The sequence below is a fragment of the Tasmannia lanceolata genome, unplaced genomic scaffold (genome assembly GCF_043159265.1).
Source record: "Tasmannia lanceolata isolate RefF3 unplaced genomic scaffold, GAP_Taslan_0.1 ptg000008l, whole genome shotgun sequence".
NCBI lineage: Eukaryota > Viridiplantae > Streptophyta > Magnoliopsida > Canellales > Winteraceae > Tasmannia > Tasmannia lanceolata.
The window spans coordinates 13,300,776-13,315,486 of NW_027518685.1; the positions used below are offsets into that span (position 1 = coordinate 13,300,776).

At 38.3% G+C, this 14,711-nt stretch overlaps 2 protein-coding genes across 2 annotated transcripts in view; both read right to left on the reverse strand.

Annotated features, from left to right (window-relative positions):
- Positions 1-13,021, reverse strand: part of CA2 (carbonic anhydrase 2) — a 30,874-nt gene extending 17,853 nt beyond the window's left edge. Inside the window, exon 1 of the mRNA XM_077387981.1 lies at positions 12,986-13,021. The gene's annotated coding sequence lies outside the window, so the exon portion shown is untranslated. The remainder of the gene's footprint in view (positions 1-12,985) is intronic.
- Positions 1,380-12,956, reverse strand: LOC143884425 (carbonic anhydrase, chloroplastic-like). Its single transcript, XM_077387982.1, has 9 exons — positions 12,834-12,956; positions 10,410-10,471; positions 9,746-9,880; positions 9,398-9,446; positions 8,094-8,210; positions 7,936-7,989; positions 6,036-6,121; positions 3,118-3,223; positions 1,380-2,050 (listed from the first exon to the last, which is right to left on the reverse strand). Exons 2-9 carry the CDS (start codon positions 10,460-10,462, stop codon positions 1,883-1,885), a joined length of 768 nt encoding a protein of 255 aa, XP_077244097.1. The 5' UTR covers positions 10,463-10,471; positions 12,834-12,956; the 3' UTR covers positions 1,380-1,882.
- Positions 13,022-14,711: the final 1,690 nt, after the last annotated feature.

Consider the following 14,711-nt stretch of genomic DNA (forward strand, 5'->3'; position numbering starts at 1 on the left):
GGTAGTGTGTGTTTATGAATCTCGGGTTTTCCCATAAAAACTCAATTCCGACCCAACAGGAGATAATTTCTTGGGTAGGGTAGGATTTTGGAAAACCCAGCCTGCGTGACTTGAGTTGCAACCCGTGTATCTTGTAGAGCATCATGAGGCAACCCACATGGTCTGGATCTCGTGTGGAAGTAACATCCAATGCATAAGATAACGGACAAAAAGAAATCAACGATTTAGTTTTTCTTGGTGGAATTCAAAGCGAGATTTGGTGGTCCAAGGGCCTAAAATCATCCGATCAAGGTGTTCTCAACGGCATCCTGAAAATTTTCATTTATCCTGAAATTTCATCCGAAATTTAAGAGATTTCATCCAAAAATCTTGATTTTTGATAATTATTTAATATTATCTCGAAATTTCGGCCGAAATTTTAGAAATTTAGATCGAAATTCTGTACTAGAAAAATTAGCCGTTATTTTGATTTTGTCGGATTTCGATTTCGGTCGAAATTTCCAGTGAGGACCGAAACGCATTCTGAAACCGAAACTTGAAACCATGCCCACAACTACACACTAACCCCATTTACACCGCTAACATGAACACATCACATGTTCCCATCTTCTTTCTAAAGCATTAGAATATTGTTGGAGTTTCTTCTAGAGTTGATTGCTGAGTAGAAAAAGGTGGTATTTGAGTCCCCAAGGTTCAGCCAATCATGTCTAGATTTCTTTCTGGCAAGGGATTCCTCCTGCTGAGCCACTTGAAAATATTCAATTCTAATTCTAGCCTACTCTGCTCCAAGGTTTTTGCAAGTTGGATTTTTGGCTAGTTTATCGTGTATGTCTTTCCGAATACGAGGAAGTTTGATATCAATTCTACCAAAGATTTTTGTGTTCCAAATTTTAATATGGGGTACGGTTTGACTTCCTTGAGCTTCTGTACAAGCCTGTACATAGGATTGCCCATAACTGGATTTGACCCAGCTCTATGTTTTATTATTAAAATCTAGAGGAGGTTCCAAGAATATCTTCCATCAATTTTAGGAAAGATTAAATCCTATTTCCGATGTAAAATCAATAGTGTTTCGTTTTGCTGTTTAAAATCCATAGAAAGAAAAACATCACATTCAACTAGAGAAGCAAACAGGGTGGAGAGAGAGAGAGAGAGCATTAAGGGCGATGATATATTCATACCCCCGTTACAAGGGTGTGAATTATCCTACAGGGGGTGTGAATTCATCATCACCCAAAATTAACTGTACTTGCTATTCACTTCCCTCAGCCTGTTCAAGTGAACCAGCTACAAGCTTCAGATGATCAGATGGTAATGAATAGCATACACGCCGAATGTTCTGTTAACGTGAAAAAGGTAACCTTAAAAATACTAATAGAGACGCACAATAGAGAGGGATGCTCTCTATATTATTATCATAACATTAATTATTTATGAAAGGATCTACAGCTCTACACAATTCACTGTACATCATACTAGAAAAACAGTGGTGAGAGAGTGTGTGTTACGTGCCTAATTGGCCGTAACACAAATAAACGAAAAGAAAATAGAAATGAGGGGGAAAGAGGTTGATTTCGAGGCAGCCGGACCTCCTAGTGGTTCAAATCGAGAGGAACCATGACTCTCCAAGAAACATAAGTCTCTTTTGCTGGAAATTTCTCTTCTCATTTCATTATCATACTACTACTTAAATACAAGCAACAAGTAGTTACACATCACTCATCCATTTTCCCACTAACGACACACTCCATCAACAACCAACACCCACTACCCTAAGCACATATACCATAACTAACACCCTAACTCTAAAACATACTCCCACAACGAGATAATAACCAGATTATAACTACGCATAATTATATGCATATATCAGAGAGAGTCGTTAAGGCACTTTGACAGGGGGTGAGAGGCTGAAATTAAGCCCCCAGGTTTCAAAAAATCCAGCAACAAAATCGTAGTAGCCGCCATGGAGAGCTAGTGTTTTCTTGGCCAGCCCATCTCTAACGAACGGGTATGTTAGTAGGTTTCCCAGCGACACATTCACAGCTTCCTGCACATGTTCAAACCACATCACAAATTCAAACAATTGCTCCGAATTGACTTTGGTTCCTGCCCTGCTTTTTCTTCTTTACTTATTACAAATTGCATCAAAAGGTATAGTTTAACCTAGTCCAAGATTACTAATGAGGAATAAACTATGCACCAAGTTTTGGTATATATTTGCTCTACCAATTCAGAAGATGTTACGGTCCTAAGTGGGGGCCTGCCTAGGTATGGGACTAGGTGGGACTTAGCTTGGTATGTGACAGCTTTAAAGGGCCTGGCCTAACACGTTCCATCAGCTCTCAAGCTTTTGGCCCATTGTTTAGGTATCTAACACATTTTGCATTTTTTTTGGTGAATATTATCTGTTTTTGTTACTGTTCTTCTGGATTTTGAGAACCGATTGGATCCAAAATCGATTATTGGTGGTAGTTAGGCTTGTAGCTAACAGACACCCTAAGGGACGCGTTCGGAAAGATTTATGTTATCAGATATTCGGATCTACCGGCACTCACAAGTCTGCCTAAATGCCATTGATAACAATTTGATCAGATGATTATAGGTCCTTGGGCCATCAAGCCTCTTACACCTTTCCCCCACCAAAAGCTAAATCGCTGAATTTTGTAGTTATTTAGGGGACAAGACCATATGGGATCAACGGTCGTGATTGCACAGACATGTCCCCATGTGACACACTAGACTTGATCCCTACCATTGACCCCAACCGTCAGTCTAGTTATCATCTTCTTTGCTGGGTAATAAAGAACTTGATATCCTTAATTTTTACGTAGTCATTCTTAGGCTCAAGACCATGCAACTCTAGTGAAATAATAAAAGCATTTTAAAGGATTCATTAGCTGACCCCAACTAGTTTGGGACAAAGGCTTAGTTGAGTTGAGTTGAGTTGTGTTTTGATAATGGGATAAATCACCCTGTTTTAAACTTCTCTAATTCGTCCGATCATCAGAACGTGGTCTTGCAGAAATTAAATATCCTGTTATTCACAAACTATTACAATTAAGGTATCGAGTGAATGAATTCAAATATTTTACTGTGAGCAGGCCGAAGGCTCACCTTTGCACATATGCTGCACTGTTCAGCGAAAGGCAAACTGCCATGCTCGGCTTTTACCTTGTTCCTTGCAGGGGAGCAGATCTTTACCCAGTCCTCTATGAAGTCACTGCAAAAAAACATATGAGAGGAAGATGAGTTAGGCCCCAATGATTTTATTTTGTCTTAATAGGACCAGCAGTATTACCTCTAGACATCTGTGATTTTTGTGGGTGTATGTGTGCACGAGTATATAATTTGAAGCACTACAACAAAGTTCTAATCAAAGATTATGGCATATGCAAAATCTTCAGGGAATTTTCAAAAATTGCCCTCTTTAGATGATTGTAACCTTCTAATGAACAGACATTTCTATTGAATGTGAATTGTTCATTTGTAGGCAACTCATCCGATAGAGCTAGATTGTGGCATAGCCTGAAATGCAAAGAGAGACCCTGGGTTGACCACCTCAACACCGATCTGGTACATCTTCGATTACACAAAGATGAAGCAATACTTTCTAAAGAAGAAAGAGTATAGTTTTTTGTTTCGGCCAAAACAAAGGGTCCATCGTCCAAAAAAAACCCATTGGACGTAGGTGTTATAATAAACTCTTAACCTCCTTTCCAACTAAGAATCATCTACCTAATTAGACTAGGACCCAACTTCTAATCCTAACTCTTAACAATCCTAAATAACAATGTCTACATGGACTTATCCTACCAAACAGAAATGTCTAGTCGTATTGCTGCATTCAAGGATTTTTTTCTCTTTTTTTTTGGTTAAAATCCTTATCCTCACACTGTAGAAACATGAGTTGCATCAGGATTGCTAAGGGGTATGCAATGGCCTCTATAAATGAAATGTTTGGATCTTTGAACAAGTGGGAATACAGAAAAAATCAACCGAACTATAACCAAATTTAGTAGCAACACAAAAAAGGGCCTGGACTTAAAAATGCAAGACGTTAACGAGCCGAATAATTTCCATGAGATTCTCAAATACAAGAGTTGCCATGACATTTAGTGATTGGGCCCGCTAACAGTACATTGGCATGATCCAACCCATCCATGGAGATTCCATGGCCCAAAATCTCTCCAATAAAACAATCCTAGTGTCACCGGCCTTTTCTTTTTCACGCAAATAAACTTGTGCGGAACCCTAGTATACACATTTGCTAAGGCCAGTCTTTTCCAGTGCACGTCCTTAAAGGTCTGCATGCCCAACACCTTTTGGTTCTTTACATTTGTTCACGATCTCCAAGCCATTTAATCACATTCACAAGTCAAAGCTACTCTTTCCATGCATTACTTTAAACCCACGCTCATGATCAGCCATTATCACAAGTTCACCGAATACAAGCCCTCCAAGCAAAGTACAAGTCCATCTAGTGTGAGCATGTCGATGCCACGCAGAAATCCTCCAGGCCTCACGACCTGGCAGTTCGAGGAATATACATGTACCATGAACCAATCCACAAGACCGAAGTCCCACATGGCAGTTAAAGCCATATATGGAGGCGAGGCAATGTCGAACCATGCTCAGCTCCTCCAGGCCCAAAGAGTTAGTCACTCATACCACTGCATCAAAGGACCATTTGCAAGATTATGGCGCAAGTCAACCCACTTGCTTGGATAACTGAAGCCCGCCAAGGAATTAGACATTCAGTTCGCCATGTCCCGATTTGCCAAACCCTAACCCTTGGCCATCTAAGGAGCAAGTATGAACTATGGACTAATCCGCAAGATTTACATCTAGTGGGGGTGGTCGTAGTAACACCGACATGAACTCATGGAAAGCCACCTATAGATTAGTTTACAGACAAGATGTACCACGATGCGGAGGCATAGCATAGTGGTGACCTCGTGCATCGTCCGTACGTGCAATGCAAATGAGAACCCAACCCTTGACCAAAGAAACTAGAGCATCCCTCTAAGAAACTCATAGTCTACACCCAAAGCTCCTCTAGGCCTCACACAAACAGGCAAGTCCTCTCACACTCAAGTCCCGGCCCACAGCCTGCTGAACCTAGAGGGTTAGCAAGTCATAGGAAGCCAACCGCACAAGGAGTGGAGACAACAACCCCACTTAGACATGAGTGCCCACCAACTATCCTAAGTACTTCAATTTTAATGTCAACTGTGTCCTTTTAACTACCATTCAAAAAAAAAAAAAGTATCCTCGTGACACTAGCCATCCAATTGGAATGCTTTAGTTTTGGTTATGACATATTTGTATCTAATGGATAAACAGTTCGGTTCATACTGACCTCAATCAAGTGAGTGCTCTCAGTATCTGGTGAGACTACGATTAAGTACATCTCATAGTATGTAATTTCTCATTTATTGATAAACCTTTTTTAGGTTTTTAAAAGAAAATTCAATTAAATTAACATACATTTCCTAATAAGCCGTTATGACAAATATAGTGCCAAAGAACATGTAACAATGATCAGAAATATATATATATTATATACCTTTCCTTTGACTTTGAGAGAAGATAAAGTATAAAACTCTCTAAGGCCGGTCATCTAATGACATTGTCCAAAACATATATTATTTCATAACATCCCAAGGGAAATGATTTCAGCACTCCAATGTTTTGATAAACATACGCTCACTTGTTTGTCGTGTAGTATTTAAAGGGTTTTAAGAGCTTTTTGAGAACCGTAATATCCTCCAACATCCCTTTAAATACTACAGTTCAAACAAGTGGAGCGCATGTTTATCAAAAAAACCGGAGCGCAGAAATCATTTCCCTATCCCAAAGGAGAACCCAAACTTTAGAGGAGATGCGAAAAGCGAGCCGATAATAAGCATGCATATAGGTTTTAGGATCTATACTTCAAAAGAGAAACGAAAAGGTAAAAATATTGAAAAAGAAAAAGAAAAAGAAAATACAAGAGCTCCAAAAGAAAATGAGAAATAAAATGGAATACTTACGTGCCAGTGGCTCCATTGTCGGGGATAGACAAGAGTCCGATTATCCCACCGCAAGAGCTGTGTCCAATCACTACAATATTCTCCACCTGCCAAATAGTATCTTTAATAACTACAACTGGAAAGAGTATCTTGCGTATTTTGATTTGTTTCATCAACTCCTTCTTTATTTGTTTCATTATTGTAAATATATGTATCGATAATTTTTTGTTTGATTCAAAGAAAAGTTGTGTATGGTTCTTATGGGTGGTTTAAGAAATATGTACCAATTACCAAAATGACTTTTTAGGTACACTCTCTCTCTGTGGTATTCCACCTCTTGTATCTTTACCGATTAACCAATTTCTAGACGCTAGAGTGGATCCTAAAGAAATACCACTTCCTCATGAGTGTACACCATGATTTTTCTGTCTATCAATAACTGCATGCATTGCGCATTGGATGTGAAGAAGTAGGTATAAATAATGTATAAATAAATAAAGATAAAGAAACACTTTGATCAATCTTTACTTCAGGCGTCATTATGATTTTCTTGTTCCTGAAAATATTCTATCTCCTAGACGTCGAAGAAAATTGAGAATTTTAATGTGTTTCAATTCCAGTAATAAGAATATTGTGGATATAAATCCAGCATTTTTCAATGAGAATAACGTAAAGAACTCTAGGCAATTTTAGGACGATGACAGTTGAAAGGATCTTCTGATCAATCCAGATATCATTTCGTTTCCATTAGCTTCCCCACCGCGATCGAATGAGAATGGATAAGAGGCTCCTGCGCTAATAATGTTGACAGCGGTACAAAAAGACAAGAAAAAAGGCTAAGTGAGAGGAATTTGTCCTTCAATAATAGCCGAGCCAAGACACCTCTGGTTTTAGTTGTAAAATTCCAAAAGAATAACCGGCAGTCTCTGGCCCGATAAGTTCACTCGCCTATCGATAAAGACAGGTGATAAGATGATATATCACTTCAGTAAGCATGTTCCGCATAAAGGTAAATGATATATTCACCCCTGTTTCTTCCCAATGTCACTCCTTGTAGTGTGAAAAATGTAGCCATAAATACATTAGAACGAGGTGGACCAACAAAAGGAAGGGGAACGAATATATCACTTCCCCCAATAAAATGCAAGAAAGAAAGGAAAGTGGTATATTTACCAGAGTGTATTTATGACTACTCTTTTACACTAGAAGCCAGAGGGGCTGTACCAAGTAAAAAAAGGGCAAATGTACAATTTCTCTGAACGAATTAAACTTGAAAGAAAGGAAAGTGGTATATTTACCAGAGTGTATTTATGACTACTCTTTTACACCAGAAGCCAGAGGGGCTGTACCAAGTAAAAAAAGGGCAAATGCAAGAAAGAAAGGAAAGTGGGAGTGTATTTATGACTACTCTTTTACACTAGAAGCCAGGAGGGGCTGTACCAAGTAAAAAAAGGGGCAAATGTACAATTTCCCTGAACGAATTAAACTTGAAAGAGGGACATGATATCCCCAGCTTTTATTATGGCCCTAGTCTCTCTACTTTACGCATTTAAAATCACCTAAAAAACTATTTGGAGGTACCTGTAAAAGTTGTAGAAAAGAGAGGAGTGCGATTATTAAAATAAGGGAGTGCAGATATTATCACCCAATAAAAAAGCAGTAAAGGGGAAATGATATGAACACAACCATGTTTTAATATTTGAACAAACCCAACATGTCTTTTCTTTTTAACTGGCTCGTGAGAGCTTTTGGGAAATGTAATAACCTTTAAAAGATCTTTAAATACTAAAAGACAAAATGGGTTAGTGAAAATATCAAAATAATGTTGGGCTGATATCATTTCCCTTATAAAAGGGGTAGTACGATAAAAAGGTACAACAATAAAAGGGGTAGTCCAATGGGGACAGCTAAAAATAATTACCTTGAGATGGAGGACAGCATATTCAATGGCAGCTCCCACACCAGCGTATTTAGTCTGCGATGTAGACAAAGGAGTTGAGTTAAATTTAAATCTATGCAATATTACGTAGACAAACAGAATCGAAGCTATAGGTTAAAGGGCATGGATTATTCCAAGACCTGGTTGTACGGTGGGACCATGTTAGCAACGTTTCGGACCACGAAAGCCTCCCCGGGCTGGAAATTCAGGACATGCGAGGGGCACACGCGGGAATCCGCACACGCAACCACCATGAACTGCATATTTCATAATTTAAGTCGATTGATTAAATGAACAAAAAAGCTTATATATTTAAACCAAAATCAGAACCATCCGACAATCTAAAACAGTGGTCCACGTCCGGAAGAAAGACGAATTTGCCCCTTATAAATTTTCAGATGCGTGGACCATCCCTCCACTTTATTGTATTTTGCAACGGGTTAGCTTTTAGGGGTGCAACTTGTGTCGGGTTGGGTTGGGTTGAGCCTTTGGTAAAAAATGAATTGGATTCAACCCTACCGATTTAAGGTAAAATGCCAACCCGAATTCCCAAAAATCGACCCGAGTTGCAACCCTAGTAGTTTTCAGACGAGGGTCAAAATATTGGACAAAAGGGAATTTCTTCCCATGAAGTTAGTATTATTTTATGATAAATGACCATTAAATAACAGTACATTATCCTTATGAAATTCAAATTTCTAATGCAAAAATATTAGTTTCAATTCCATTTTCCAAAAGGACAGCTACCAAAAAGTATCTAATCTCGTGAGCCCATGTAATGTGACCTGTCAAAACCTTGATTAGTGAAAAATTAAATGAGGGATCAATTTAAGATCGAAAAGATTTTAATTACTAAACTACCCTTGGTAAGCAAGGATAGAAAATAGGATCTTGAATTCTTAAATAAAACGGCAAAAGGAAAACCGACTGTGAAATTTGGTCCAAAAAGAGAAAGACGCGTTTTGTAGAATGACTGAGATTAAAAAAATTGTTGGGATTAGGGGTGTAAACGAGCCGAGCCGAGCCGAGCTTGGCCAGGCTCGGCTCGACTCGGCTCGCGAGCTTTATCGAGCTCGAATTATATTAATTTTACACCCCTCATTTTCCCTGGACAGCCCTATCTAGTGTTTTTTTACTAATCGTTTTACACTAGGGGGATGGTCCAAGTAACCAATGGGGTTCCAAAAAAGAAGTGGCATATTTTGCCTCCCCCTTTCACTCCCTAGACAACCCTTTTAGTGTATATATTAATATATAATATATATATTTAAACATATTAAATTCTTAACGAGCCTTAACGAGCCGAGCCGAGCCCAGCCGGGCTCGGCTCGGCTCGTTAAGGATTCGAGCCGCTTTTTTCGAGCCGAGCTCGAGCGAGCTTCCGAGCCCGAGCCAAAATTGACACCCTTATTTGGGATTGACTAAAATAGGCTTATGACTTAACCTTGGGGCTCTGGCCTTTAGCAAGTTCGCCGAAGAGTTGAGGATCCTTACTGCAAAATGCAGCACAAACCCTAATATTATATGATTAAAAAGAGACGACGGTCAGGGTCAAAGATTATGTTCTCAAGGGTATTTCAGTCATTTTGACATAATTAAGGTACATCCCACTTCCTGGCTGACAGGAAAAGCACAACTGCGAATTTAGGCTCTAAAAAGTTGTTAGAATTCCCCAAAAGCATTACCGGGCAGAAAATTATCCCAAATTACCAAAATGGCCCTACAGGTTTTCTTTGTTCTAAACGACAATTGGACCAAAATATTAAGGGGAGAAAGGTAATTTTGTACTTACTCGTACTTCTCTTTCTTGAAATATTCCATACCGGCTTTCATCCTTTCGATCGGGTTAAAAGTAGCGGTTGTCTGCAATTCGGTTGTTATCTGATCGATTTTCAGCGCAGCGACAGGGCCAAGGTCCTGCTTTTCACTGAATTACACCAAAAAATTCGAAATTTAAAAAAATAAAAAAGGAATGAAGATCTCTTTAATCTATACATGACATAGTGTTACGTGTCTAGATAGGTCCCACTATAGTAGAATAAATTAGTTTGGATTTAGAATATGTTAAATCTTTGAAGATCTGTTTATTGGATTGCTTGTACTGTGGAGTAGGCAAGTATGGTGGATTAAGTAACTAGAATTGATTTGGATACTAGCAAATATTAGATTAGTCTTTATTTAGTTATTTCCGTTGTTATCATAAGATCTTTCTATGTTTATCCCTTGAGTATTTTATTTAAATACTCATTTGCTTTTCTATAATTTAATGAAGAAATCATTTTAGAAATTGTATCTTTTTGCACAAAGGATTATTGATCCTTCCCTCGAAGTGAATCAAGAGGCTGATCTTCCCTCTAAGAAGATCAATCACGTTACGAACAGTTCGGGTTCGTAACATTTATTTCGCTGCCGAAAAATTAAATCAAGTAATCAACTATGAACAAATAAGCTTTTACCTGAGGAGCTTCTTCAGCCCTGCAATTGCCTCCTCGTATGAATCTTTCCCCATTTCTTCGGTCTGAAACTTTCTAAAATTAGACAATAAAAACATATAATATTGCAAATTGCTAAAGGGAAATGATAGCTGCACCGGAGTGTTTTGATAAACATGCGCTCCACTTGTCTGTCGTGTAGTATTTAAAGAGCTTTTTTAGAACAGTAGTATCCTCTGACATCTCTTTAAGGGTGTGTTTGGCGTACCGTTTGAAATAGCGTTTAAAACGCCGTTTTGCAAAACGGTGTTTTGGTTCAAAACGGTGTTTTGCCAAACGGCGTTTTCATGTTTGGTTGGCCAGATCAAAACGGCATATTAAACGGCAAACGGAGGTATTGTGTGTTTGGTTACAAATGCCACAAAACAGAGTTTTAGTGGTAAAATGACCAAAAAGGGCATTGTTTGGTTGGCCTCAATGTAACTCAACTACTCTCTCATTAGGCCAAATATTAAAAGGTCATTAGGATCTCATTCAAACACTACTAAAATTAAACATCATTGCCAAAAAAATACAAAACAAAAGGTATAGGGTATGCTAAAGAGGAGGTGGGAAATCATTTTCAATTCAGGAAAAAACAGACAAGTTTCTCACATGGTGATGGGTAGGGTAGTGGACTAGTGGGTCCCACTATCATATCTTAAAAAAGTGGGACCCACCTTTTGACTCATAAATACACGATATCCTCATAATTTTGCAGGTGGCCCCACTATCTTTCACATCCAGATTATTTGCCGGTGGGTCGGCCGATAAACTCTGGTTCCGCCCACTGCCTATCTTTCACGGAGCCATTACGAGACGTGTAATCCAGTAAAAGAGAGGTCTTTTTTCAAAGAATTGTGCATGTATAGAAGGCCCCTATGGTCATATTTGTATGGCAAGAATTTTGTGGAAAAGTTAGGGAAGGAAAAATATTTCTAAAATTTCTTACTTTTTTTAGGCTTGAAAAAAAGATAATCGGAACAAACCCAATTCAAATTTTGTTTAGAGAGACTTACAATTTATGATAATATCCTTCCAAATTAATCATAATCAGAGATTTTGTACGGTGTAATGTAAGCTCTTCCAAAAAAACAAAGGTGTAAAAATGGGTTTGGTGAGGGTAAACATGTAAAAACCCAAAACCCAAAACTCCGTTCAAAACGGCGTTTTGCAAACGGACCTCTCCCCCTCCGTTTGCAAAACACCGTTTTGAGGGTTCAAAACGGTGTTTCAAACGGCGTTTCAAACGGAGGCTGCGCACCCAAACACTCCCAAACGGCCGTTTGGCCTCAAAACGGTGTTTCAAACGCCAAACGGCGTTTTAAACGGTACGCCAAACACGCACTAAATACTACACGACAGACAAGTGTGACGCTGATATCATTTCCCTTACTAAATTAAAGTAAATTAAATTAAATTCCAAGGAAGAGGCTAGACTTTCAATTTTTTGCTTTTGAGTAGAAAAAACTCATACAGAGATCTTTGAACTTTGACTTCCGTTTATACTCCACCGTATACGGGTATTTACCTTTCATGACGTACACTTGCTGGAAAAAAAAAGGGAGAGGTAAAATCTCTCCTTTTTAAAGCTGAGAAATGATCTTAAAATTAATGAGAAATTTCTTATTATTGTTTTTTGTTTTCCAAATTGCAGGTTAAAACCCTAGAAAACGAAATAATTCAGCACAAGCCAAACAGGTAACAATGTCGAGAAACATATTAGCAAAATTAGCAAGTCAATTCCTAGCTTTAAATATTAGAAGAAAGAGTATCCATCAGCAGATAAACCATGATAAACATAACTTACCGCAAAAAAAAAAAAATTATAGGAAAAAAACATCATGCTGCACTCCCGCACAAAATGGTATTTAAATTCAAAATACAAGATTCAAGATAGTGGAGAAATATTCTTGATTAATGTAACCTTCACTGTGATATAGTCCAGCGTTCGTTGTGACATAAAGGGAGATAATATGTATCCCTCCCTCCCCTATTTAATATTGGCTCCTCTCCTTATCTTACTCAATTCCCAAAATCCTACCAGATAAGGAGAGAGGAGTGCTATTATCAAAATATGGGGGTGCTGTTATCATACCCATTCAATGATTATAATTATAATTGTAATCACTCTCACTGTAAATCAACACAGACTATGGGAATTCAGACCTACGTTGTGGAACCTATGCAACTATATGGGCACTACAATATATATATATATATATATATATATATATATATATATGTGTGTGTGTGTGTCTGTGTGTGAGGAAAAGAAGTGTGCGGTCGAAGGTGCTAAACTCATGTGGGCCCACTTTGTTAGGATGATCCAAAGCATTCATTTGAAAGGCTCTTACATAGATGGGGTATATATATATATAATAGAGAGAGGGGTAGGGAGGGATTTACCAATGGTGTTAGGAGAGGGGCTGGGGCTGCAAAAACAGGGGAGTTTCTTATTATAAGGCGAGGAGGAGTTGGAGAAGATGCAGGTGTAAGTCTAGAGAAAATGGAAGGACTTAATGTAGTTTTCTTTACATTAAGTCTAGAGAAAATGGGAGTAGAGAGTTTTTGGGTAGAGAGAAAGAGGAGGGACAGAAAGCATGCAGGGACGTGGTGACATTGTGCAAGTGGGTAAGTTAAGGCGTGGTTTTATAGAGCCAGTGAGAGGATATGGAAAGCGAAAGGCAAATGAACGAGAACTTCTGCCCTAGAGATGAGGATAGAGTTTTGGAGATGATACAAGAATAAGAGCAAAATGAATCGTAACTGTCACGCCCCCAAACCGAGATTCAGTCCAGGTACATAACAGCGCCACACATTTATGTCCACAACCGTAAGTATCTAAGGCATCAAAATGATTATGCAATAAAGAGAGCATAACTTATCTAAATAAATTCTATTAATTAAATATTTATCCTCAGAGTATGAAATTAAACTGTAATCAAATACTTTGCCCCAAGGGCTACAAATTTACTAATTAATCTCAACTAAAAATAATGTCCGTAATTGAAGCAACTAAAAGCTAGTAACATGGACTAAAAGAGGCATGTGGGGAACAAGGGTCAATCTTATGTTATTAAATTAGAAGATTAAATTACTGTGATCTGAATTATATTGTCAAGATCATATGTGGGACTTGTTAACATGGGAGTAGTTTGATTAATAAATGGTCAATGAGTCAATCTTTTCTTATTAGATTAATGTAATAGATAAATTTCCCTTTCCTGACTAGGGAAGGTGATACATGGCATCTCACTTCTCTTGTTGTCTGTTAGCATTCCCAAAAAGCTATCTAGAACCAATGCGAGGTGCTATAATAAAATGAAGGCTGTAATTATCAACATAAGGGGTGCAAATATCACCAGCTTCTGAGACCGTCCAACCCATATTACATCAAAGCTTAACTAGAATATTATCTAGTTGTCATAGCTAGGCCAATTCCCAAAATGCAAATCGAACAAAACCTAAGAGGTTATATAGGCCCTAATATATGTATTGCGCCCAATTCGGGGGGTGTTAGTTGGTCAACTAATGTTTCAAAACTCAGACTCAGATAAGAACTTGTAAAAGCTAGTTGTCGAACGGGGCGGGCGAGTAAATGATTGACATGATCACTTTTCCATTAACTAGGGGCGAGTTAGAAGGTGTTTTGATTAGTTGGGCAAAACTTAGGCTCCAATGAAAACTCAGTCAAGCTAAAATTATGTTGATTTGAGTGAGTCAACGATCGAATCGGGAATGTTTTTTAATACCGACTCCGGAAGTTCTTAAATAGTCGACCATCAACTCGTTGAGTTTATAAATAATGACTTTAGCTTAAATTCAGCATACTCTAGGGGTGTGCTTGAATCATAGGTGCCTCTCGACAAATAGTAAAAATTGAGCTTTTCAAGGCTATAACAGAGGTAGGACGGTTTTTGTTTTCCTTTTTGTTTCTTAGTTCTATTTGTATGAGGAGACAGTTAATTATCAGTTAGGAGGACTTACAGTTAAGAAATCCTAATCCTAATTAGATTAGAGGTGGAGTTTGAATAGAATTAGGAGAGGAGGGACGGGTTTGATTTCTATAAATATGGGTCGTGTGGTTTGACCTTCTTCCTTGTGGATTCAAGGGCCTCACTCGGGTGAGACAATGATCTCTGTTGAAGTACAAAGGATTAAATAACACCAGCTCCAAAAGCTTATGCTCGATTAAGCTAGATTTAGCATGTAGGATTTCTATCTTTATATCTTTCCTTAGTTATGTTTATGTATTGCTATCTTTATCGCCCTTTTGAGTGCTCT

Excerpts from the sequence above, each read along its gene's own strand:
- LOC143884425 (XM_077387982.1), bottom strand. The coding sequence starts at position 10,462 with ATGGGGAAAGATTCATACGAGGAGGCAATTGCAGGGCTGAAGAAGCTC. Across the intron at positions 6,122-7,935 it reads ATGCTGTCCTCCATCTCAAG|GTGGAGAATATTGTAGTGAT; the intron begins GTAATTATTTTT and ends ACTATTTGGCAG. Across the intron at positions 2,051-3,117 it reads AGTGCAGCATATGTGCAAAG|GAAGCTGTGAATGTGTCGCT; the intron begins GTGAGCCTTCGG and ends GAACATGTGCAG.